The 24,105-nt window shown below is 44.5% G+C and overlaps 1 protein-coding gene across 2 annotated transcripts; it reads left to right on the top strand.

Annotated features, from left to right (window-relative positions):
- Nucleotides 1-6: 6 nt before the first annotated feature.
- Nucleotides 7-23,400, top strand: LOC121571221 (kynurenine/alpha-aminoadipate aminotransferase, mitochondrial). 2 transcript variants are annotated; one of them, XM_045221855.1, is made up of 14 exons: nucleotides 7-102; nucleotides 681-821; nucleotides 985-1,153; nucleotides 4,657-4,789; nucleotides 6,632-6,706; nucleotides 6,938-7,147; nucleotides 15,669-15,734; nucleotides 15,871-15,953; nucleotides 16,545-16,641; nucleotides 17,996-18,057; nucleotides 18,244-18,308; nucleotides 18,543-18,649; nucleotides 21,162-21,263; nucleotides 23,288-23,400. In XM_045221855.1, the coding sequence occupies exons 2-14, from the start codon at nucleotides 755-757 to the stop codon at nucleotides 23,327-23,329; spliced, it is 1,278 nt and encodes a 425-aa protein (XP_045077790.1). In that variant the 5' UTR covers nucleotides 7-102; nucleotides 681-754; the 3' UTR covers nucleotides 23,330-23,400. The 2 variants fall into 2 exon arrangements, with proteins under 2 accessions (XP_045077790.1, XP_045077791.1); XM_045221856.1 differs by lacking the exon at nucleotides 7-102 and adding an exon at nucleotides 385-404.
- Nucleotides 23,401-24,105: the final 705 nt, after the last annotated feature.

The raw sequence follows: 24,105 nt of genomic DNA, 5'->3' as shown, positions 1-24,105 counted from the left end.
GTAATGTAGTCCACACACCCGCCACTGGTGTGGACTATTGGCATGTGGAAAAATACATTATCCAGCGGCGGCCACTGTACGCTTGAGTGCAAGATACGCAAGGTCAGTCATGAAACAAACGTGGTTGTAACATTAATCGGTTGTTGATCTTCTGAAGTGTATTCCTGTGTTAAGATTTGTGTGCACTGTATTTCAGTCTAACTCCGTGCATATGTTGCTACTTGTTCCTATATTCGTTTCGCCTTTCGTGCACGATAATCCACTTCAGTTATGCCATATGGCAGAAGCAGGACAACATAATAGCTAGACCCAAGGTCCAGCAGAGGGCGCTATTATTCCTGACGTCTTTAAATCAAACGACGTCAGGAATAATAGCGTCCTCTGGCGGACCTTGGGGCTGTATAGTAAGTGCCAAAGATATCACACTTAAACTAAACATTGTGTAATGAATGCATCACATCATTATACCATGATAAAGACAAGTTAATAGTGAGGTGATTTTCACATTGGTGGATGGACAGTATTTCCATTGTTGTAACTTGACCCAACAATCAACATTGCATTAGTATTTAGTAGGCAAGTGAATCCACAACTATCCATGTGTCATCATGCGACATGAGGTCATGTTGTGTTGTTGTTTACATTCATGCACTGTCACATTGTATATCTATATTCCCCAGGAGGTGCTATTGACACACCACAGGCAAGCTTGCTCTGTCAGTGCTGATTGTTAGAAGGTGATTTTACCGCAGCCATGAACTACGCTCGGTTTTTGACAGCTGTCAGTGCAGCTCGGAAGCCCTCTGCTATTCGAATGTTGAGTAAGTCGTCATGGTTGTAGAGCTCTATTCCATATCGTCCTATTCTGTGTTTTGCCATCTGGAATTTCTCTGTAGTATTTTATTTATTTGTACGTTTTCAGATATTGTAATTTCATTGTTATGTGTAACCTACCTATCTTGCCCCCCCCCCTCCACCCCCAAGCTGAGCTCCAGCAGAGGTCACCCCCCTCCATGATCTCCTTGGCTGGAGGGGCTCCCAACCCCAACACTTTCCCCTTCCAGGCCTGCTCCATCCAGGTGAAGAACGGGGATACGCTCACCTTCGACGAGACCATGATGAAGAGGGCTCTGCAGTACTCTGCCTCCAGCGGGTGAGTCAGTGACTGACAAGACATTGGTTCCGTCCAAAATGGCACCCTATTTACTATATACAGTGCATTCGGAAAGTATTCAGACCCCTTGACTTTTTCCAAATGTTGTTATGTTACAGACTTATTCTAAAATGGATTAAATTGTTTTTTTCCCCTATCAATCTACACACGATACCCCATAATGACAAAGCAAAAACAGGTTTTTAGACATTTTTGCAAATGTATTAAAAATTAAAATTAGAATTTACATAAGTGTTCAGACCCTTTACTCAGTACTTTGTTGAAGCACCTTTGGCAGTGATTACAGCCTCAAGGCTTCTTGGGTATGACACTACAAGCTTGGCACACCTGTATTTGGGGAGTTTCTCCCATTCTTCTCTGCAGATTCTCTCAAGCTCTGTCAGGTTGGATGGGGAGCGTCGCTGCACAGCTATTTTAAGGTCTCCAGAGATGTTCGATCGGGTTCAAGTCCGGGCTCTGGCTGGGCCACTCAAGGACATTCAGAGACTTGTCCCGAAGCCACTCCTGCGTTGTCTTGACTGTGTGCTTAGGGTCGTTGTCCTGTTGGAAGGTGAACCTTCACCCCAGTCTGAGGTCCTGAGCACTCTGGAGCAGGTTCTCATCAAGGATCTCTCTGTACTTTGCTCCGTTCATCTTTCCCTCGATCCTGACTAGTCTCCCAGTCCCTGCCTCTGAAAAACATCCCCACAGCATGACGCTGCCACCACAATGCTTCACCGTAGGTATGGTGCCAGGTTTCCTTCAGACATGACGCTTGGCATTCAGGCCAAAGAGTTCAATCTTGGTTTCATCAGACCAGAGAATCTTGTTTCTCATGGTCTGAGAGTCTTTAGGTGCCTTTTGGCAAACTCCAAGCGGGCTGTCATGTGCCTTTTACTGAGGAGTGGCTGCCATCTGGCCACTCTACCATAAATGCCTGATTGGTGGAGTGCTGTAGAGATGGTTGTGCTTCTCCACAGAGGAACTCTGGAGCTCTGTCAGAGTGACCATCGGGTTCTTGGTCACCTCCCTGACCAAGGCCCTTCTCCCCCGATTGCTCAGTTTGGCCGGGCGGCCAGCTCTAGGAAGAGTCTTGGTGGTTCCAAACTTCTTCCATTTAAGAATGATGGAGGCCACTGTGTTCTTGGGGACCTTCAATGCTGCAGAAATGTTTTGGTACCCTTCCCCAGATCTCTGCCTCGACACAATCCTGTTTCGGACCTCTACGGACAATTCCTTGGACCTCATGGCTTGGTTTTTGGTCTGTCTGTGGGACCTTATATAAACCGGTGTGCGCCTTTCCAAATCATGTCCAATCAATTTAATTTACCACAGGTGGACTCCAATCAAGTTGTAGAAACATCACAAGGATGATCAATGGAAACAGGATGCATCTGAGCTCAATTTCGAGACTCATAGCAAAGGGTCTGAATACTTATGTAAATAAGGTATATTTAAAAAAAACTGTTTTTGCTTTATCATTATGGGGTATTGTGTATAGATTCATGAGGAAATTGTTTTATTTGATCAATTTTAGAATAAAGCTGGAATGTAACAAAATGTGGAAAAAGTCAAGGGGTCTGAATACTTTCCAGATGCACTGTATATCCAGGCTCTGTCGCAGCCGGCCGCGACCGGGAGACTCATGGGCGGCGCACAATTGGCCCAGCGTTGTCCAGGGTAGGGGAGGGAATGGCCGGCAGGGATGTAGCTCAGTTGATAGAGCATGGCGTTTGCAACGCCAGGGTTGTGGGTTCGATTTCCACGGGGGGGCCAGTATGAATAATAATATGTATTCACTAACTGTAAGTCGCTCTGGATAAGAGCGTCTGCTAAATGACTAAAATGTAAATGTAAATGTATATACTTTATATGTTTTTTTAATGTTTTCAGAAATTAGTAAACATTTATAAAAAACAGTTTTCGCTTTGTCATTATGGGGTATTGTGTGTAGATTAAGAAAAAAATAATTGTATCCTTATTTTAGAAAAGGCTGTAACATAACAAAATGTGGAAAAAGTCAAGGGGTCTGAATACTTTCCGAATGCACTGAGAGTACGAAACCTTAGGAACACCTTCCTAATATTGAGTTGCACCCCCTTTTGCCCTCAGAACAGCCTCAATTTGTCGGGGCATGGACTCTACAAGGTGTTGAAAGCGTTCCACAGCGATGCTGGCCCATGTTGACTTCAATGCTTCCCACAGTTGTGTCAAGTTGGCTGGGTGTCCTTTGGATGGTGGACCATTCTTGATACACACGGAAACTGTTGCGCGTGAAAAACCCAGCAGCGTTGCAGTTCTTGACACACTCAAACCGGTGCGCCTGGCACCTACTACCATACCCGGTTCAAAGGCACTTAAATATTTTGTCTTGCCCATTCACCCTCTGAATGGGACACATACACAATCCATGTCTCAATTCTCTCAAGGCTTAAAAATCCTTCTTTAACCTGTCTCCTCCCCTTCATCTACACTGATTGAAGTGGATTTAACAAGTGATTTCAATAAGGGATCGTAGCTTTAACCTGGATTCACCTGGTCAGTCTATGTCATGGAAAGATGTTTTGTACACTCAGTGTAGTGCACTACCTTTTATAGGGAATCTGTGCTATTTTGGACACAGCCGTTGTTTATTGTGAAGTAGCATCTCTTTTAGCCCACAAAAAGGGGTATTCGTTCAAAAGTCTGTGGAAGCTTCTTCAGAGCATGATATGGAAGAGTCAACAAGGACAGCCTCAATAAGCTCTCCATGACACAATGTGCATGACTAGCTCTAACATACTGTACAATTCGCATGGTCAGGAGTTTAGAATGTAGAATCATGCGGAAATGAACAGTTTGAACACGTTTTATTATGAGGTGTTTGAACTGTTCAACGCTGTTTATTGAAACGGTTAGAACAACATGACACCTATGCTAGTTAATGGGAGTGGTAGAAGGTTATCTCTTAACAGCTTCTTATCTTATCTTCTTAGATTTACAACTGTCTAAATAGTCAATAGTGACTCATATTGGTCTGTAGAGCTCTCAACCTGTGTGTGTGCTCTCAACCACTGCTTTGCTTGCCACAGCATTGGTTTAATCACTTCTGATAAGAGTTAACAGGGCGATAAAGCCAAGGCTGCTTCCCAAAAGACACCGTATTACGCACACTAGGATTAACGTTTCACTGGATGTCAAAACCGAAAATGTTATTACGACATACCGTGGCTGCTATTCAGGTTTGATTATTAACGATTAGGTCTATTTCTTGCTTAAAAATACAAGTTTCCTTCGAAATAAGATGAGGTTAAGGTGAGATAAAGTAGGGTGAGGTAAAGATAAGGTGATGTTTTGTAACTGCAGGTTATTCAGTATGAGGCGAATCTGAAATTCCACTTAAGTCAATATGTTCACTTAGTCTCGCATGGACATCAATGTATGACTAAGTGAAAGTTCAACTAAAGTTTGGATTCACCCCTATGAATGGAAAGTTTAATTTAGGCCTTATCTACCCTGTATAGAATCCCAGAGCTGTTGACTTGGATGAAGAACCTGCAGAAGAACCTTCACAACCCTCCTACAGCCAACTACAGTGCTGAGATGGGCCAGATGGACATGTGTGTTACTACAGGGAGCCAGGAGGGCCTCTGCAAGGTATTATATTGACATTTTAGTCATACAGCAGACGCCTTAATCAAGAGCGACTTACAGTTAGTGTATTAATCTTAAAATAGCTAGGTCCGACAACCACATACAGTGAGGGAAAAAAGTATTTGATCCCCTGCTGATTTTGTACGTTTGCCCACTTACAAAGAAATGATCAGTCTATAATTTTAATGGTAGGTTTATTTGAACATTGAGAGACAGAATAACAACAAAATAATCCAGAAAAACGCATGTCAAAAATGTTATAAATTGATTTGCATTTTAATGAGGGAAATAAGTATTTGACCCCTCTGCAAAACATGACTTAGTACTTGGTGGCAAAACCCTTGTTGGTAATCACAGAGGTCAGACGTTTCTTGTAGTTGGCCACCAGGTTTGCACACATCTCAGGAGGGATTTTGTCCCACTCCTCTTTGCAGATCTTCTCCAAGTCATTATGGTTTCGAGGCTGATGTTTGGCAACTCGACCCTTCAGCTCCCTCCACAGATTTTCTATGAGATTAAGGTCTGGAGACTGGCTAGGCCACTCCAGGACCTTAATGTGCTTCTTCTTGAGCCACTCCTTTGTTGCCTTGGCCCGTGTGTTTTGGGTCATTGTCATGCTGGAATACCCATCCACGACCAAAGGAGGTTCTCACTCAAGATTTGACGGTACATGGCCCCGTCCATCGTCCCTTTGATGCGGTGAAGTTGTCCTGTCCCCTTAGCAGAAAAACACCCCCAAAGCATAATGTTTCCACCTCCATGTTTGACGGTGGGGATGGTGTTCTTGGGGTCATAGGCAGCATTCCACCTCCTCCAAACACGGCGAGTTGAGTTAATGCCAAAGAGCTCCATTTTGGTCTCATCTGACCACAACACTTTCACCCAGTTCTCCTCTGAATCATTCAGATATTCACTGGCAAACTTCAGACGGGCATGTATATGTGCTTTCTTGAGCAGGGGGACCTTGCGGGCGCTGCAGGATTTCAGTCCTTCACGGCGTAGTGTGTTACCAATTGTTTTTTTGGTGACTATGGTCCCAGCTGCCTTGAGATCATTGACAAGATCCTCCCGTGTAGTTCTGGGCTGATTCCTCACCGTTTTCATGATCATTGCAACTCCACGAGATGAGATCTTGTATGGAGCCCCAGGCCGAGGGAGATTGACAGTTCTTTTGTGTTTCTTCCATTTGCGAATAATCGCACCAACTGTTGTCACCTTCTCACCAAGCTGCTTGGCGATGGTCTTGTAGCCCATTCCAGCCTTGTGTAGGTCTACAATCTTGTCCCTGACATCCTTGGAGAGCTCTTTGGTCTTGGCCATGGTGGAGAGTTTGGAATCTGATTGATTGATTGCTTCTGTGGACAGGTGTCTTTTATACAGGTAACAAGCTGAGATTAGGAGCACTCCCTTTTTAGAGTGTGCTCCTAATCTCAGCTCGTTACCTGTATAAAAGACACCTGGGAGCCAGAAATCTTTCTGATTGAGAGGTGGTTAAATACTTATTTCCCTCATTAAAATGCAAATCAATTTAACATTTTTTACATGCGTTTTTCTGGATTATTTTGTTGTTATTCTGTCTCTCACTGTTCAAATAAACCTACCATTAAAATTAGACTGATCATTTCTTTGTCAGTGGGCAAACGTACAAAACCAGCAGGGGATCAAATACTTTTTTCCCTCACTGTATCACAGTCATAGTAAGTAAAACTTTCCTTAATAAAGCAGAAGAGAGAAGTGCAAGAAAGGTAAGTTAGGTATGACTGTCACTAATGATCCGGTGATGATGGTGATCATGAGTCTGTCCTATTCTCACCCTCTCTACTACTTTTCTCCATGTTTTGGCAGGTGTTTGAAATGCTTGTAAATCCCGGAGATAACGTTCTTCTGGACGCACCCACGTACTCTGGAACTCTCGCTGCAGTAAGAAACTCTACTCCCAACCACAGATATACACATACATAATCACTTTCTCTCTCTGTCTCTCACTTACTCAGAAAAGCTTTATTAGCATGAATGGCAAGGCCACTGTTGCTAAATCAAAATGTGACAGATAATAATAGCAACAACAAGAATGCAATAATGATGATAATAATAGTTACAGTAACTTACTCTCACACACCCTCACACACACACTGTGTTCGCCGTCCCAAGCTCCAGCCATTGGGATGTAACCTGATCAATGTGCCCAGTGATCAGCACGGTATGATCCCGAGTGGCCTGAAGGAGGTGCTGTCCAGCTGGGACCCAGCAGACGTCCACAAGCCACACAGCACCGTACCCAGGGTCCTCTACACAATCCCCAATGGAGGAAACCCCACCGGGGCCTCCATGACCACCCAGAGGAAGAGGGAGGTCTACGAGGTACAGGACAGTCTGCAGACCCATAGGCCCTGTTCAAATAGTTCAGAAATGAATCCTTCCTTCCTTGAAGTAATCACAGATCTGATTTGGTTGAATTGGTGAAAGTAACAGGGTGGTAACCTTGCTTTCACCTATCCAATCACTTTTAGATCAGCGCTTACCTCAAGGAAACCTCAAGGAAGTATTCAGACAGATCCCCCATTATCTACTGGATATGCAGCAGCTACTCTTCCTGGGGCCCACATAAAACGGGCAAATACATGACAAAGTACAGAACAGTTATAGACAAGAACAACATAAGATATTATATTAAATTCAAAATAAAAATAAGAGTTACAGTATATATTGGAAACAACAATACTATTTACACACTATTCATATTCTTATATACAGTACAGTTAAATTAGATCTTTAGAAAGAGGAGAGGCACTTTGATACAATATGTTTTTTTATCTGTTTTTTAAAACTAAACTTTCTTTTTGCCAGAGTAACCTCTGATGGCAGAGCATTCCATGATGACATGGTTCTATACATAACTGAGCGACGCATTAAATCTGTTTTGGTTTGGGTACAGTGAAGAAACCCATACTGGCGTGTATGGTGGGGGGGGCAAATAGTCCAGGTAGCCATTTCATTAGCTGTTCAGGAGTCTTATGGCTTGGGGGTAGAAGCTGTTAAGAAGCCTTTTGGACCTAGACTTGGCGCGCCGGTACCGGTCCTCTGTAGCTCAGCTGGTAGAGCACGGCGCTTGTAACGCCAAGGTAGTGGGTTCGATCCCCGGGACCACCCATACACAAAAATGTATGCACGCATGACTGTAAGTCGCTTTGGATAAAAGCGTCTGCTAAATGGCATATTATTTATTATTATATTATTAGAACAGTCTATGACTAGGGTGGCTGGAGTCTTGCGGTCGGAGGCCAAGCAGTTGCCATACCAGGCAGTGATGCAACCAGTCAGGATGCTCTCTGATGCAGCTGTATAATTTTTTGAGGATCTGAGGACCAAATCTTTTCAGTCTCCTGAGGGGGAATAGGCTTTGTCATGCCCTCTTAATAGTGTCTGTGGATACCTCTATTTGGGCCTGTAGCACATCATAATGTCTAAAGACTGACCGTTTTGAATGGGGTTTGACAAGGATAAGGTTATCTAATGTAGGATTATTTGGCTTAATGCAATACTTTGGGATATGTATCCTTAAGAAATTCCTGATTTGGAGGTATCTGAAAAAATGTGTTGCTGGCATGTTAAACTTACCCTGTAATTGTTGAAATGAAGCTAAATGACCATCAATGTATAAGTTACCGATTATTGTGAGCCCCTTATCCCTCCACTGTGAAAACACCATATCATCCAATGCAGGGTGGAAAGCATGATTCAGGCAAATTGGGCTGTCAATGTACACTACAGTGAAGCGGCGACTCCGGGATGCTGACCTTCTAGGCAGAGTTGCAAAGAAAAAGCCATATCTCAGACTGGCCAATAAAAAGAAAAGATTAAAGATGGGCAGTCTGAGATATGGCTTTTTCTTTGCAACTCTGCCTAGAAGGTCAGCATCCCGGAGTCGCCTCTTCACTGTTGACGTTGAGACTGGTGTTTTGCGGGTACTATTTAATGAAGCTGCCAGTCGAGGACCTGTGAGGCGCCTGTTTCTCAAACTAAACACTGTAATGTATTTGTCCTCTTGCTCAATTGTGCACCGGGGCCTCCCACTCCTCTTTCTATTCTGATTAGAGCCAGTTTGCGCTGTTCTGTGAAGGGAATAGTACACAGCGTTGTACGAGATCTTCAGTTTCTTGGCAATTTCTCGCATGGAATAGCCTTCATTCCTCAGAACAAGAATAGACTGACGAGTTTCAGAAGAAATGTATTTGTTTCTGGCCATTTTGAGCCTGTAATCGAACCCACAATTGCTGATGCTCCAGTTACTCAGCTAGTCTCAAGAAGGCCAGTTTTATTGCTTCTTTAATCAGCACAACAGTTTTCAGCTGTGCTAACATAATTGCAAAAGGGTTTTCTAATGATAAACTTGGATTAGCAAACACAACGTGCCATTGGAACACAGGACTGATGGTTGCTGATAATGGGCCTCTGTACGCCTATGAAGATATTCCATTAAAAATCAGCCGTTTCCTGCTATAATAGCCATTTACAACATTAACAATGTCTACACTGTATTTCTGATCAATTTGATGTTATTTTAATGGACAATTTTTTTTTTCTCCTGTTCCCCTAACTCTTTCAATTTGTTTCAGCCTAGTATTGATGTGTTTCTTCCTCTCCGATGTACAGTGAGGGAAAAAAGTATTTGATCCCCTGTGGAATTTGTACGTTTGCCCACTGACAAATAAATGATCAGTCTATAATTTTAATGGTAGGTTTATTTTAACAGTGAGAGACAGAATAGCAACAAAAAAATCCAGAAAAACTCATGTCAAAAATGTTTGCATTTTAATGAGGGAAATAAGTATTTGACCCCCTCTCAATCAGAAAGTTTCTGGCTCCCAGGTGTCTTTTATACAGGTAACGAGCTGAGATTAGGAGCACACTCTTAAAGGGAGTGCTCCTAATCTCAGCTTGTTACCTGTATAAAAGACACCTGTCCACAGAAGCAATCAATCAATCAGATTCCAAACTCTCCACCATGGCCAAGACCAAAGAGCTCTCCAAGGATGTCAGGGACAAGATTGTAGACCTACACAAGGCTGGAAGGGCTACAAAACCATCGCCAAGCAGCTTGGTGAGAAGGTGACAACAGTTGGTGCGATTATTCGCAAATGGAAGAAACACAAAAGAACTGTCAATCTCCCTCGGCCTGGGGCTACATGCAAGATCTCACCTCGTGGAGTTGCAATGATCATGAGAACGGTGAGGAATCAGCCCAGAACTACACGGGAGGATCTTGTCAATGATCTCAAGGCAGCTGGGACCATAGTCACCAAGAAAACAATTGGTAACACACTACGCTGTGAAGGACTGAAATCCTGCAGTGCCCGCAAGGTCCCCCTGCTCAAGAAAGCATCTATACAGGCCTGTCTGAAGTTTGCCAATGAACATCTGAATGATTCAGAGGAGAACTGGGTGAAAGTGTTGTGGTCAGATGAGACCAAAATGGAGCTCTTTGGCATTAACTCAACTCGCCGTGTTTGGAGGAGGAGGAATGCTGCCTATGACCCCAAGAACACCATCCCCACTGTCAAACATAGAGGTGGAAACATTATGCTTTGGGGGTGTTTTTCTGCTAAGGGGACAGGACAACTTCACCGCATCAAAGGGACGATGGACGGGGCCATGTACCGTCAAATCTTGGGTGAGAACCTCCTTCCCTCAGCCAGGGCATTGAAAATGGGTCGTGGATGGGTATTCCAGCATGACAATGACCCAAAACACACGGCCAAGGCAACAAAGGAGTGGCTCAAGAAGAAGCACATTAAGGTCCTGGAGTGGCCTAGCCAGTCTCCAGACCTTAATCCCATAGAAAATCTGTGGAGGGAGCTGAAGGTTCGAGTTGCCAAACGTCAGCCTCAAAACCTTAATGACTTGGAGAAGATCTGCAAAGAGGAGTGGAACAAAATCCCTCCTGAGATGTGTGCAAACCTGGTGGCCAACTACAAGAAACGTCTGACCTCTGTGATTGCCAACAAGGGTATTGCCACCAAGTACTAAATCATGTTTTGCAGAGGGGTCAAATACTTATTTCCCTCATTAAAATACAAATCAATTTATAACATTTTTGACATGCGTCTTTCTGGATTTTTTTGTTGTTATTCTGTCTCTCACTGTTCAAATAAACCTACCATTAAAATTATAGACTGATCATGTCTTTGTCAGTGGGCAAACGTACAAAATCAGCAGGGGATCAAATACTTTTTTCCCTCACTGTATATGAATTAATGTAATCTCTAATCACAGCCTTGAGAGATTCCCAAAGGGTAGAGTGGTTAACATCCCCCGTGTCGTTAGCTCCAAGGAAAAAAGCATTTTGCTCCTTCAAATACTGACAAAAAGTATAATCTTTCAACAAGTATACGTCTAAGCACCACGGTCGCCGACCTGCAGACATACAGCTGAAGTCGGAAGTTTACATACACTTAGGTTTCAACCACTCCACAAATGTCTTGTTAACAAACTATAATTTTGGCAAGTCAGTTAGGACATCTACCTTGTGCATGACACAAGTAATTTTTCCAACAATTGTTTACTGACAGAATATTTTCACTTATAATTCACTGTATCACAATTCCAGTGGGTCACTAAGTTGACTGTGCCTTTAAACAGCTTGGAAAATTCCAGAAAATGATGTCATGGCTTTAGAAGCTTCTGATAGGCTAATTGACATCATTTGAGTGAATTGGAGGTGTACCTGTGGTTGTATTTCAAGGCCTACCTTCAAACTCAGTGCCTCTTTGCTTGACATCATGGGTAAATCAAAAGAAATCAGCCAAGACCTCAGAAAAGAAATTGTAGACATCCACAAGTCTGGTTCATCCTTGGGAGCAATTTCCAAATGCCTGAAGGTACCACGTTCATCTGTACAAACAATAGTACGCAAGTATAAACACCTTGTGACCACGCAGCCGTCATACCGCTCAGGAAGGAGACGCGTTCTGTCTCCTAGAGATGAACGTACTTTGGTGTGAAAAGTGCAAAACAATCCCAGAACAACAGCAAAGGACCTTGTGAAGATGCTGGAGGAAACAGGTTCAAACGTATCTATATCTACAGTAAAATGAGTCCTATATCGACATAACCTGAAAGGCCGCTCAGCAAGAAAGAAGCCACTTCTCCAAAACCGCCATAAAAAAGACAGACTACGGTTTGCGACTGCACATGGGGACAAAGATCGTACTTTTTGGAGAAATGTCCTCTGGTCTGATGAAACAAAAATAGAACTGTTTGGCCATAATGACCATCGTTATGTTTGGAGCAAAAAGGGGGTTGCTTGCAAGCCAAAGAACACCATCTCAACCGTGAAGCACGGGGGTGGCAGCATCATGCTGTGGGGGTGATTTGCTGCAGGAGGGACTGGTGCACTTCACAAAATAGATGGCATCATGAGGAAGGAAAATGATGTGGATATATTGAAGCAACATCTCAAGACATCAGTCAGGAAGTTAAAGCTTGACCCCAAGCATACTTCCAAAGTTGTGGCAAAATGGCTTAAGGACAACAAAGTCAAGGTATTGGAGTGGCCATCACAAAGCCCTGACCTCAATCCTATAGAACATTTGTGGGCAGAACTGAAAAAGTGTGTGCGAGCAAGGAGGCCTACAAACCTGACTCAGTTACACCAGCTCTGTCAGGAGGAATGGGCCAAAATTCACCCAACTTATTGTGGGAAGCTTGTGGAAGGCTACCCGAAACATTTGACCCAAGTTAAACAATTGAAAGGCAATGCTACCAAATACTAATTGAGTGTATGTAAACTTCTGACCCCCTGGGAATGTGATGAAAGAAATAAAAGCTGAAATAAATCATTCTCTCTAGTATTATTCTGACATTTCACATTCTTAAAATAAAGTGGTGATCCTAACTGACTTAAGACAGGGAATTTTTACTAGGATTAAATGTCAGGAATTGTGAAAAACTGAGTTTAAATGTATTTGGCTAAGGTGTATGTAAACTTCCGACTTCAACTGTATATATTGTCAGGTTTCAGCACCATGGACAGCGGAGAGTGGTCTGTAATTAGAATCGGGTGATTGATAACCGACGCAGCTGCTGAAATTAGTTTGGAGTCCAACAAAAAATAGTCAATTCTGGAATATGATTTATGAACTGACGAAAATAAAGAATAATCCCTATCTGTTGGGTGCGTCAGTCTCCAAATTTCGACAATGTTAAGGTTTGTCATCAATGTATTTAGACAGACACTGGCATTTGATTGTGACCTTGATAGCTGTTTATCTAACAGAGGATCTAACGTACTTAAAGTCGCCTCCAGCAATAACACTTGTATCCGAGAAATTTGGTATGGCCTTAAATAGCCTTTGAAAAAATTATCGATCATCAAAGTTGGGTCCATATAAATTGACCAAGGTTATTGGTATCGAATTCAGTGTACCAGCCACAATAATATACTGACCATTAGGCTCTGAAATCGAGGATGAGTAAATAAAAGGAATGTTTTTCCTTATCAGGATTGCTACCCCTCTCGCTTTTGCATCAAAATTAGACTGGTAGATCTGACCGATCCAGCCGACTCATAGTTTGTCCTGAGCCGAGCGTTTAATATGAGTTTCTTGAAGAAGCACTATGTCAGCGCCCAGTGATTTAAGATGAGAAAAAACCTTAGCTCTTTTCACGACATGACCTAAGCCATTGCAGTTCCAACTGACTTCCAACTGATCTTTAATCCACCAGGTCTACTCTGTGCCCGGTCACTATGTGGCATTTCTTATTTTAGAGCAAATTGCTGCTGTCATACAAAACCCAAAAGAAAAACGTCCCGCCGTGCGGGAACTTGTCATGCCACCTGTACTAAAAGTGCACATAAAACACAGACCCCATCCCCCCTCCCATCTCATTACTGAGTGACTTCCCCAAACGAAGCACTCCTTGACTAGACATAAAGCCTGAACTAACTTGGCATCTATAGATGCTCCGCATATAAACAAATATTAAATAACACTTAACTCTCACGTGAGTGGAACTAAAACATGATAGGCTAAACAATGCTATGTAAGCAATAACATCTCACCCATCATTATAAGTCCCAATTTCTGATGTTCTAATCGAAAAGACATCGGCAGGAAATTCAAACACATTCCTGGCCTATATTTGGCCACTTAGCCTGTTGACAGCAGTTCTGTATCCTCAGCCAGGAAGCTTGCTTGACAAGAACAGGTCGGCCTCTTTTGGGTTGTCAAACGTACGTGTTGATCCCTTGACTGTCACCTTAAACCAGGCTGGGAAGAGGAATCCATATCGGATGTTGGCCGCCCTGCATTTCTTGCACAACTCATCATACTCTTTCCGTTGGTTCCTCACCTCCAAAGTAAGATCTGGGTAGAAAGACACCCTGGCTCCGTTGTAGTTAAGGGGGAACTTTTGACTAGCCGGCTTGAGGATGAGATCCCTGGTCTGGGGATAGTGCAGCTGTGCGATGAATGGCCTTGGTGGTGCTCCCTTGGCCGGCTTCATTGCATGTGATCTGTGTGCGCGGTCAATCAGGATGGCCGTTTTGAAGAGTTCACTCCCCAGCAATACTGGTATCAGCTCTAAAACAAATTCAGTGGGTTTCCCTTTCTCAGTGTCCTCCTGGATCCCAAATATTCTGATGTTCGAGGCGTCTTGAATGTGACTCGAGCATTTCCAGTCGGGCTTTCAGGGTTTTGTTGTCATTTTTGAACATTGCGCACTGTTTCTCTATGTCCTGTAGCCTGGCCTCGTGACTTTATTTTTATTTTTTTATTTAACCTTTATTTAACTAGGCATATAGATGCTCCGCATATAAATCAACTGTCGTCTGCTCGACATCATGCACCCTTGCCTTGGTTGCCTTCACAGTTTCAGTCAAAGTCCCAATACTCTTTGAGATATAAGCCAACCTTGTGTCCACCTTCTTGCTTAGTGAGTTTATAGCGGCCAGTAGGTCACTTGGAGTAGGTTCTGTGGGGAGCTCTTGGGAGCTAGCGTCTTCAGCTAAGTCCTCGTGGGTCAGCGATGTTGACATCGGTTCATTGTCTGTCTCATCCAAATTATCTTGTTTAGCGCCTTTTCCCTTTGTCATATTGCCAGACAATGTTTGAAATTATAGGTGGTGAGAGATTAAGATAAATATGAATTTGTTTCAAAATTGAGCGGAGCTCTAACAAAACACGTCTATTCCATAGCACGCTCTCTAGCTCCCCCATTTTAGCTTCTTGTAAGACAAGTGGCAAATCATTTGTAAAAATAGAGAAGAGTTTCGGCCCAAGGCAACTGCCCTGAGGGATACCGCACTGTACATATCTGATGTTAGAGAAGCTTCCATTTAACAATATTCTCAGAGTTCTACGGGATAGGATGGGAAAGGGAAGGAAAGGGAGGCAACTAATTTGAATAGCGTACAGACCGCAGAGTACAGACCGATAGTGTATATTGCAGCCACAATTACACATAGTGTCTATAGCCTGACAAATAGTGTCTATAGCCTGGTCCCAGATTTGTTTGTGCTGTCCTGTGTGCTGTCTCTGAGTTAGTGAGACAGCACAAACAGATCTGGGACCAGGCTAACTGACATTGGGGAAGGAAATTGGGAGGAACCCAGTCTGAATCCATTGTTCTAGTTCTTATTAATGATTTCCTTAACAGTCTTATTCAAATAGGGCCGGAGTTTTACACGGTCCTGGTCAGGTCACGCGACCAGTGAAGAACTCCTGACCCTAAAACACTGACTCATGCGTAGAGGAGCGAAGGGAAAGGGAGGGTTTCTTTTTGAAATGATTGTGCTTGTTCTATTCAAGCCTCTGTCAAATATTGATTTCCCTAAAGGTCTACTTCACCAGAACTAATCAAGTTTTGGTTCCTGTTTTGACAGCTTGCCAGGGAGTATGACCTCCTCATTATTGAGGACGACCCCTATTACTTCCTACAGTTTGACAAGGTAAAAATGGGTTCATTGTTTAATGTATTATGACTTTGTATGTTTTATTGGGACGCATTGCACTGGTATCACCCCTGCTGTATATCATAGAACAGGTTGCTCATGTGTTTCTCTCTCTCTCGCTCTCTGTCTGCAGCCCTGGGCTCCCACGTTTCTCTCCATGGACGTTGACGGGAGAATCATTAGGACAGACTCCTTCTCAAAGATCCTGTCGTCAGGGTGAGGCAGACTCAGATCGCCAAGGCAACTATGTGGGTTTAGAGGTCAGAGGTCAGGGAGGAAGAAGGAAGTACAGTCACTGTATTAATTTACCTTTATTTATGCAGGTTTGTCTAATTGAGATAATAATCTCTTTGGCAAGAGAGACCTGTTCAGTAGCCTGGGGTCTCTGACCTACCTTTCACTTCTATATCTCGCTATCCAATAAACATACAAAGACTAAAAAATATAGTTTAAAAAATACAGTTTCAGTTATTACACTATTACTAGCTACTTTAGTGGGATTTTGTAATCTGTCTCTCTATGTCAGAACCTTTTTACCGAGAGATTGAGTCAGAAGCTGTGTACTCAGTGGGTTAGTGAGTCCTTGTTTTTCCAGTTCATGTGGACAATTTAATTACCTTGTGCTATTCCCAGTAGGTATTACACACACACACACAGGATGCAGCACTGCAGCACCTAGAGAGACAGAGCGAGGACACGCTGCTCATTGTTGTTGTTATGATGTTCCTTCACCGGTGAAATGGCCCCTGTCTGCCTTTCCCATGTGTGTGTCTCTGCAGGTATGACCCTCTGTGTCTGTCTTTGCAGGCTGAGGATAGGCTTTGTAACTGGGCCCAAGCCGCTGGTGGACAGAGTGGTACTACACATCCAGGCTTCTACAATGCATACTAGCACCTTCACACAGGTGAATGAACCTCTACTTCTAACCACATCACACCCTTTAAAATTGCATCACCTTCCCCTTTAAAAGTAGGCCTGGTAGTAAACTACCCCACCATTCGCTTTGAAACACATGTAGTAACATGTAGTAATAAATAAGTAATATAGCATTCATGTCTTAGTAAACTGCAATACCATCCCCTTTAAAATTAATGGTACGTAGTAATAAATACGTTCAGGCATATTTATTTCATGTGATGTTTGGTTGTATTTTCTACTTTGCCTCTAGTCTCTAGTCATTGTTTAAATCCCATAATAGGCTTCTTTCCTGTGACTGTAATCACAGCAAAACATGAAACTGCGTATTCAGTAGTGCACAGCGTAACAACACGTTTTCCAACAGAAAACGAAAACAAGGTATTCCAAGGTAAAACAAGGTAGTAAACATTTCAGGTAGACCCTCCACGTTTTGGCCTGCCTTCTTCCCATTTGGTTGCTAGTGAATACGACCCTGATTATAGTTTTTTAAAGTTATTTTGCCAGAAGAGACAGTTGGCAGCAGTTTCAATGTGAGTAGTTACCATAGCAATAATAAGACAAATGCAATCATCGAGAGAGATATTACTATATCATGTTCTATTTATTTCTGTGAATGTACTGTACCGTTCTCAGTATAGATTAGTGGCATAATTGTCTGTGTTCCCTGTAGAGATGAGAGTAGAAAGAAAGTGTTAGTTGTTTAATCCCTGTCATCACAGAGGTTAAAGAGAAAATCCACTCAAAAACAATATTTTGGTATTTCTTTCATTAGTCCATGGTTGATGCAGTTCCAACATGTTTTGCATGTCAGCAGGCAAGTTTTCAAGATATTGGACTTTCAAGAAGCAAGGTGTCACCGGCCACATCATCATGATGCTGGATTTTCCCTTTAATGCAACGCTAATTCACTTTCCTTGAGCTGGCAGAACGAGACAGTCATGCTCACTCGCTGCCTGCTCTTTGTAGACGAATATCATGTTATTGTAACATCTGTGGGTTATTTTCACGCATGCAGAAGGAAATTAGGGAATAAGTAAATGAAGATGTGTGAGTCAAAGACAAGCACACTGTCTAGCTCTCTAGAATATATGTAATTACATCTGTCTGTCTGTCTCTCTGATCGTCACATCTGTTTTTCCTTAATAAATATAGATGATATAGAAGTATGGAATGTTATAGACAATATGGGGAATTTATAAGAGTTAACTCCATTTGTTTACAATGTGAGAGAAGAACATGCAACACAATGCACTGGAACATGCAACAAATGCAGTGGTGACTACTGCACCCTGGCCGGTTCTCGGTCCCCCCTCTCCTTCTCTCCATCTCTCCCTCTCCAGCTCATGGTGTCCCAGCTGCTGCATGGCTGGGGTCAAGAAGGCTTCCTCAACCACATAGATGGGTAGGTCAAAGGTTGTACCACTGGCACCTGTAAAAACATCACGCATCGATGGTGTCAATATAGCTAGAGATATGAGTTGTTTGTGTTATGGGTTGTTGTGCGATTATTGCTTTTTTGGGGGGTATTGATTACAGTATCAACAGTTCAGCACTTTACAGTATGACGGACAAACCTTTTCTCTTTCAGAGTGATTGAGTTTTACAGAACACAGAGAGATGCCATGCTCTCATCTGCAGACAAGTGGCTCAAAGGTTTGTGTTTGACTCACTCACATGGTTGTGTCCATTGAAGCCTAACATTAAAAACACCTCACACAGTGCTAGTACCTTGTTAAAATCACAAATCTACAGAGGAGGTAGTGCTATGCCAAAGGCATAATAAGAAACAAAATCCCTGCTCCTGTGTGTGTGTGTGTGTGTGTGTGTGTGTGTGTGTGTGTGTGTGTGTGGGTGTGGGTGTGGGTGTGGGTGTGGGGGGGTGTGTAGATGTGGCAGAGTGGCACGCCCCAGCTGCAGGCATGTTCCTGTGGATCAAGCTGAATGGCATCGCAGACACCCAACAGCTGATCATGGAGAAGGCTCTGGAGAAAGAGGTAAACAGACACACACAGTCCAAACTCTACCCTACAGACCCACCTTGCCTAGGGCTCACCACAGCTCACACATACACTGACTAAACTAATACAGCCTGTTTGACTGAATGAGATAATGTTTGATGATTTAAAATAGTTCACTTACATTGAAGTCCTGTGTCTTTGGGCAGTTCAAGTCGTTTATAATATCTATATTTGAGATACTTCAAGAAGAAGTTTACTTTATTTGAACCAAGTCTCTATTTTCGATGTAAATGGCATGTTATAGAAGTGCCCAGACACTTTTTTTGTGATCTCACTTGTTTTTGATAAACTTACCCCACCAGCGATATACTTCCTCATGGTCACGCAAATACGCCCTTTTAGAAACGGCAAAGCTCTCAGTATAGTAATGCAGGTCTTTAACTGTTGTACACATGAAACTGTGTCATTCCAAACTTTATCCGCAACGTTCTATTCCATTTGAGCAGTTTCCTCTGTCCAGCTGTGCTGCTTCTCAATGTAGCACACACATAAAAGTATTGTGGGCTATATTGAGAAGTATCACTCGAGATGCACAAAATGGAATACAAAGTTGCGGATAAAGTTCGGAATGACACAGTTTCATGTGTACAACAGTTAAAGACCTGCATTACTATACTGAGAGCTTTGCCGTTTCTAAAAGGACGTATTTGGGTGTCTTTGAAGGCTTTGTTCATGTTTTTCTGTGCCCCTACAACTGCCGAATGAGCATGAGGAAGTATATCGCTGGTGGGGTAAGTTTCTCCAAATCATCGCAAATAGAGATTTGGTTCAAATAAAGTGAACTTCTCCTTTAACAACAAGTCGGCTACAGGTAACCCTAGTGTCTGTCTTGTTGTTTTGTTGTCTAGATTTCTAGTCCTACTCATGCATGCAGGATGAGTAGTAAGAGATTTTCACTAAGGGCCGGGCTAGTGCTTGTCAGGAATAGGATGTTGGATAGTATGTGAAGCTGCCATTATCCACGAAGGCAAATGGATTTTAAAATCCCACGGTTTTCCCCGCCGACACAAAAACACTCCAAATCCACGCTGATTGGTCTGCTTCTATGTGAAAAGAACAGGAAACACAATTGGGCTTTTAAAAATCTAACATGGGGTATTTTCCCTCACTGCACTAAACAATTGAAGCCAATTGCAGTAGATTATAAAAGGCTGGGTTCTGTGCAGAGCGGGTTTGGGAAAGTGTAAAAGTTATAGCTAATCTAATATCAGCACACAGAGTCTACTGTATAGTCCCCGTGCCCAAGGGCACTAAGATAACCTGCCTAAATGACTACCGACCCGTAGCACTGACGTCTGTAGCCATGAAGTGCTTTGAAAGGCTGGTCATGGCTCACATCAACACCATTATCCCAGAAACCCTAGACCCACTCCAATTTGCATACCGCCTTAACTGATCCACAGATTATGCAATCGACGGGGCTGTAGTGGAACAGGTTGAGAGCTTCAAGTTCCTTGGTGTCCACATCACCAACGAACTATCATGGTCCAAACACACCAAGACAGTCATGAAGAGGGCACGACAAAGCCTATTCCCCCTCAGGAGACTGAAAAGATTTGGCATGGGTCCTCAGATCCTCAAAAGGTTATACAACTGCACCATCGAGAGCATCCTGACTGGTTGCATCACCGCCTGGTATGGCAACTGCTCGGCCTCCGACCACAAGGCACTACAAAGGGTAGTGCGTACGGCCCAGTACATCACTGGGGCCAAGCTTCCTGCCATCCAGGACCTCTATACCAGGCGGTGTCAGAGGAAGGCCCTCAAAATTGTCAAAGACTCCAGCCACCCTAGTCATAGACTGTTTTCTCTGCTACCGCACGGCAAGCGGTACCGGAGCGCCAAATCTAGGTCCAAAAGGCTTCTCAACAGCTTCTACCCCCAAGCCATAAGACTCCTGAACAGCTAATCATGGCTACCCGGACTATTTGCACCCCCCACCCCATCTTTTACGCTGCTGCTACTCTGTTAATTATTTATGCATAGTCACTTTAACTCTACCCACATGTACATATTACCTCAACTACCTCAACTAGCCGGTGCCCCCGCACATTGACTCTGCACCGGTACCCCCCTGTATATAGCCTCCCTACTGTTATTTTATTTTACTTCTGCTCTTTTTTTCTCAACACTTTTGTTGTTGTTGTTTTATTTTACTTTTTTTTAAAGAAATAAATGCATTGTTGGTTAAGGGCTGTAAGTAAGCATTTCACGGAAATGTCTACACCTGTTGTATTCGGCGCATGTGGCAAATAAAATTTGATTTGATTTGAAGCAGTAGTTTTATGACACATAATCCAGCGCTTCAAGATAAGTGTGTGTGTGTGCGCATGTGTGTGTGAGAGAGTGAGCAAATTAACTATGACAGAAGTTCATAGGGGCTACAGCCACCAACTGCAGCAGCAGCAGTACAGTTTTGGCCCCTTTTGTCTTAGTGTCCATATTTGGTAGTAGGTGCTGGTTGGTTAAACATTGTCTGTTGTCCTAGGTGCTGCTTGTCCCTGGAGGTGTATTCATGATCAACAGCTCAGACCCTTGTCCTTATGTCAGAGCGGCCTTCTCCCTCTCCACACCGCAACAGATCGATGAGGTAAAGAAACACACACACATGCTGTCACGCCCTGGCTCTGGGACTCTGTTATGTTGAGCCAGGGTGTGTTGTTTCTATGTGTTTTGTGTTCTAGGTTGATTATCTAGCTCATGTGTTTCTGTGTTGGCCGGGGTGGTTCTCAATCAGAGGCAAAGAGTATCAGCTGTTGCTTGTTGTCTCTGATTGGGAACCATACTTAGGCAGCCTGTTTTCCACAGTGTTTTGTGGGATCTTGTTCCGTGTTGGTTTTGTATTGTAACCAAGGACTTCACGTTATCGTTTTGTTTCGTGTGGAATAAAATAAGTATGTTCACTCATCACGCTGCGCATTGGTCCACTGTGTTCGACGATCGTGACAGAAGATCCCACCATAACTGGACCAAGCAGCGTGTCCAGGAGCCAACGCCAGAGGTGAATCTAATGGATGTCCACCTCGACTGGGTCAAGCAGCGTGTCCAGGAGCCAACGCCAGAGAGGACTCTAATGGATATCAACCTCGACTGGGTCAAGCCGCGTGAGGAGGAGAGAGGTTGGACTTGGGAGCAGAGGCTGGAGAGTCTGGCGAGAGCCATGGAGGCCATAGCCACGGGGGAGAGACGAACCCAATACATTTTTAGGGGGGCTCACACCGTGGGACGACGGGACTGCTGGAGGCAGATAAAGGGGCGAGTTAGTGGGACGAGGAGAGAAGGCCACCGGGTTACGGGAGCCATTGGCGAGTAGAGGGAAGGAAAATGTAGAGGCACGGCGAGAGGTACTGAGGTGTGTTGCCAGTCCGGTCCGGCCCGTTCCTGATCCCCGGGTAAGGCCAGTGGTGTGTGTTCCCAGTGCGGTCCGGCCTGTTCCTGTCCCTCGCACCAAGCCTGTGATGCGCGTCGCCAGCCCGGTCCGGCCTGTTCCTGCCTCTCGCACCAAGCCTATGGTGCGCGTCGCCAGCCCGGCCCGGCCTGTTCCTGCTCCCCGCACCAAGCCAATGGTGCGCGTCGCCAGCCCTGGCCCGGCCTGTTCCTGCTCCCCGCACCAAGCCAATGGTGCGCGTCACCAGCCCGGCCTGGCCTGTTCCTGCTCCCCGCACCCAGCCTATGGTGCGCGTCGCCAGCCCGGCCCGGCCTGTTCCTGCTCCCCGCACCAAGCCAATGGTGCGCGTCGCCAGCCCGGCCCGGCCTGTTCCTACTCCCCGCACCAAGCCTGTAGTGCGCTTCGTCAGCCCGGTTCGGCCCGTCCCTGCTCCCCGCACCAAGCCTGTGGTGTGCGTCGTCAGCCCGGTCCGGCCCGTTCCTGCTCCCCGCACCAAGCCTGTGGTGCGCGTCGTCAGTCCGGCACAGCCCGTGCCTGGGTCACCGGTGCCTGGTCAGGTACCGGTCAGCTGCTCCACATCGGAGCCTAAGCAATCCGCTCCACCGATGTCCAGTCCAGCTCCAGCCAGCGGGGCCAGACCGGACCAGGGGCGCTACGGAGGGTGGTGGTCAAGCCCGGAGCCGCAACCGCCTCCGAGGAGGAATGCCCACCCGGCCCTCCCCTGTTCGGTTTATGTTTGGCGCGGTCGCAGTCCGCGCCTTTGGGGGGGGGGGGGTACTGTCACGCTCTGGGACTCTGTTATGTTGAGCCAGGGTGTGTTGTTTCTATGTGTTTTGTGTTCTAGGTTGATTATCTAGCTCATGTGTTTCTGTGTTGGCCGGGGTGGTTCTCAATCAGAGGCAACGAGTATCAGCTGTTGCTTGTTGTCTCTGATTGGGAACCATACTTAGGCAGCCTGTTTTCCACAGTGTTTTGTGGGATCTTGTTCCGTGTTGGTTTTGTATTGTAACCAAGGACTTCACGTTATCGTTTTGTTTCGTGTGGAATAAAATAAGTATGTTCACTCATCACGCTGCACATTGGTCCACTGTGTTCGACGATCGTGACACATGCAAATGTAGCCACACATACACACACACCCACGCATACTTACAAATGCATACATACAAATGCACTTGAAGGCAATAAATGAGTAATACAGTTCCCTTCTCTCTCTTTCTCCACAGGCTTTCAAGAGGCTCTCTGCACTCATCAAGGAAGCGTTGTGAGGAATACATCAGGAATAACAAATAGATTATGAACTATTTTCATTGACAGAGATAAATCTTTTACAAATACACTAGCTTCAAGTTTTATTAGTCGCATGTACGGGATACACATGGTATACACCGTCCAATGAAATGCTTACTTGCAGGTTCCTTCTCGACAATACAACAACAATAAGAAATAATAAAAGATAAGAATACGAACATTAATGGCTCAGTAGAATAGAATAAACGTTTTAGCATAAATATAATACAGGAAGGCACAATTTATAGTCCAATATTTGCATGTGTTTTGGGGGATTGGGGGGCAAGTGTTTAAATTGTGCAGTATTTAGCAATCTTAATAAGGGTTTGGTATCAGCAGTTGTGATGTGTGTGTGGGTGTGTGCTTGAGTGAGTGCATGGGGTGCTAAGGTGTGGAGAATCAGAGCAGGTGGTCAGTCCAGTTCATGAGTTCAGCTGTCTGATGGCTTGTAGATAGAAACTGTCTCTGAGCCTGTTGGTATCAGACCTCATGCTCCGATACCGTCTGCTGCAGGCCTTCCTCCGGCACCGCTTTGAGTAGACGTCCTGGATAGGTGGGAGCACAGTCCCAGTGATGTACTGGGCAGTCTTCACCACCTGCTGGAAGGCCTGGCGGTCGTGGACAGAGCGAATCCCGTACCAGGTTGTGATGCAACCAGTCAGGAAGCTCTCGATGGTGCAGGGGTAGTATTTGGAGAGGACCCGGGTGTCATGCCAAATTTCTTCAGCCGCCTTAGGAAGTAGGGACGCTGTTG

This window comes from Coregonus clupeaformis, chromosome 8 (genome assembly GCF_020615455.1).
Source record: "Coregonus clupeaformis isolate EN_2021a chromosome 8, ASM2061545v1, whole genome shotgun sequence".
NCBI lineage: Eukaryota > Metazoa > Chordata > Actinopteri > Salmoniformes > Salmonidae > Coregonus > Coregonus clupeaformis.
This window is presented reverse-complemented; position numbering and strand designations above follow the sequence as displayed.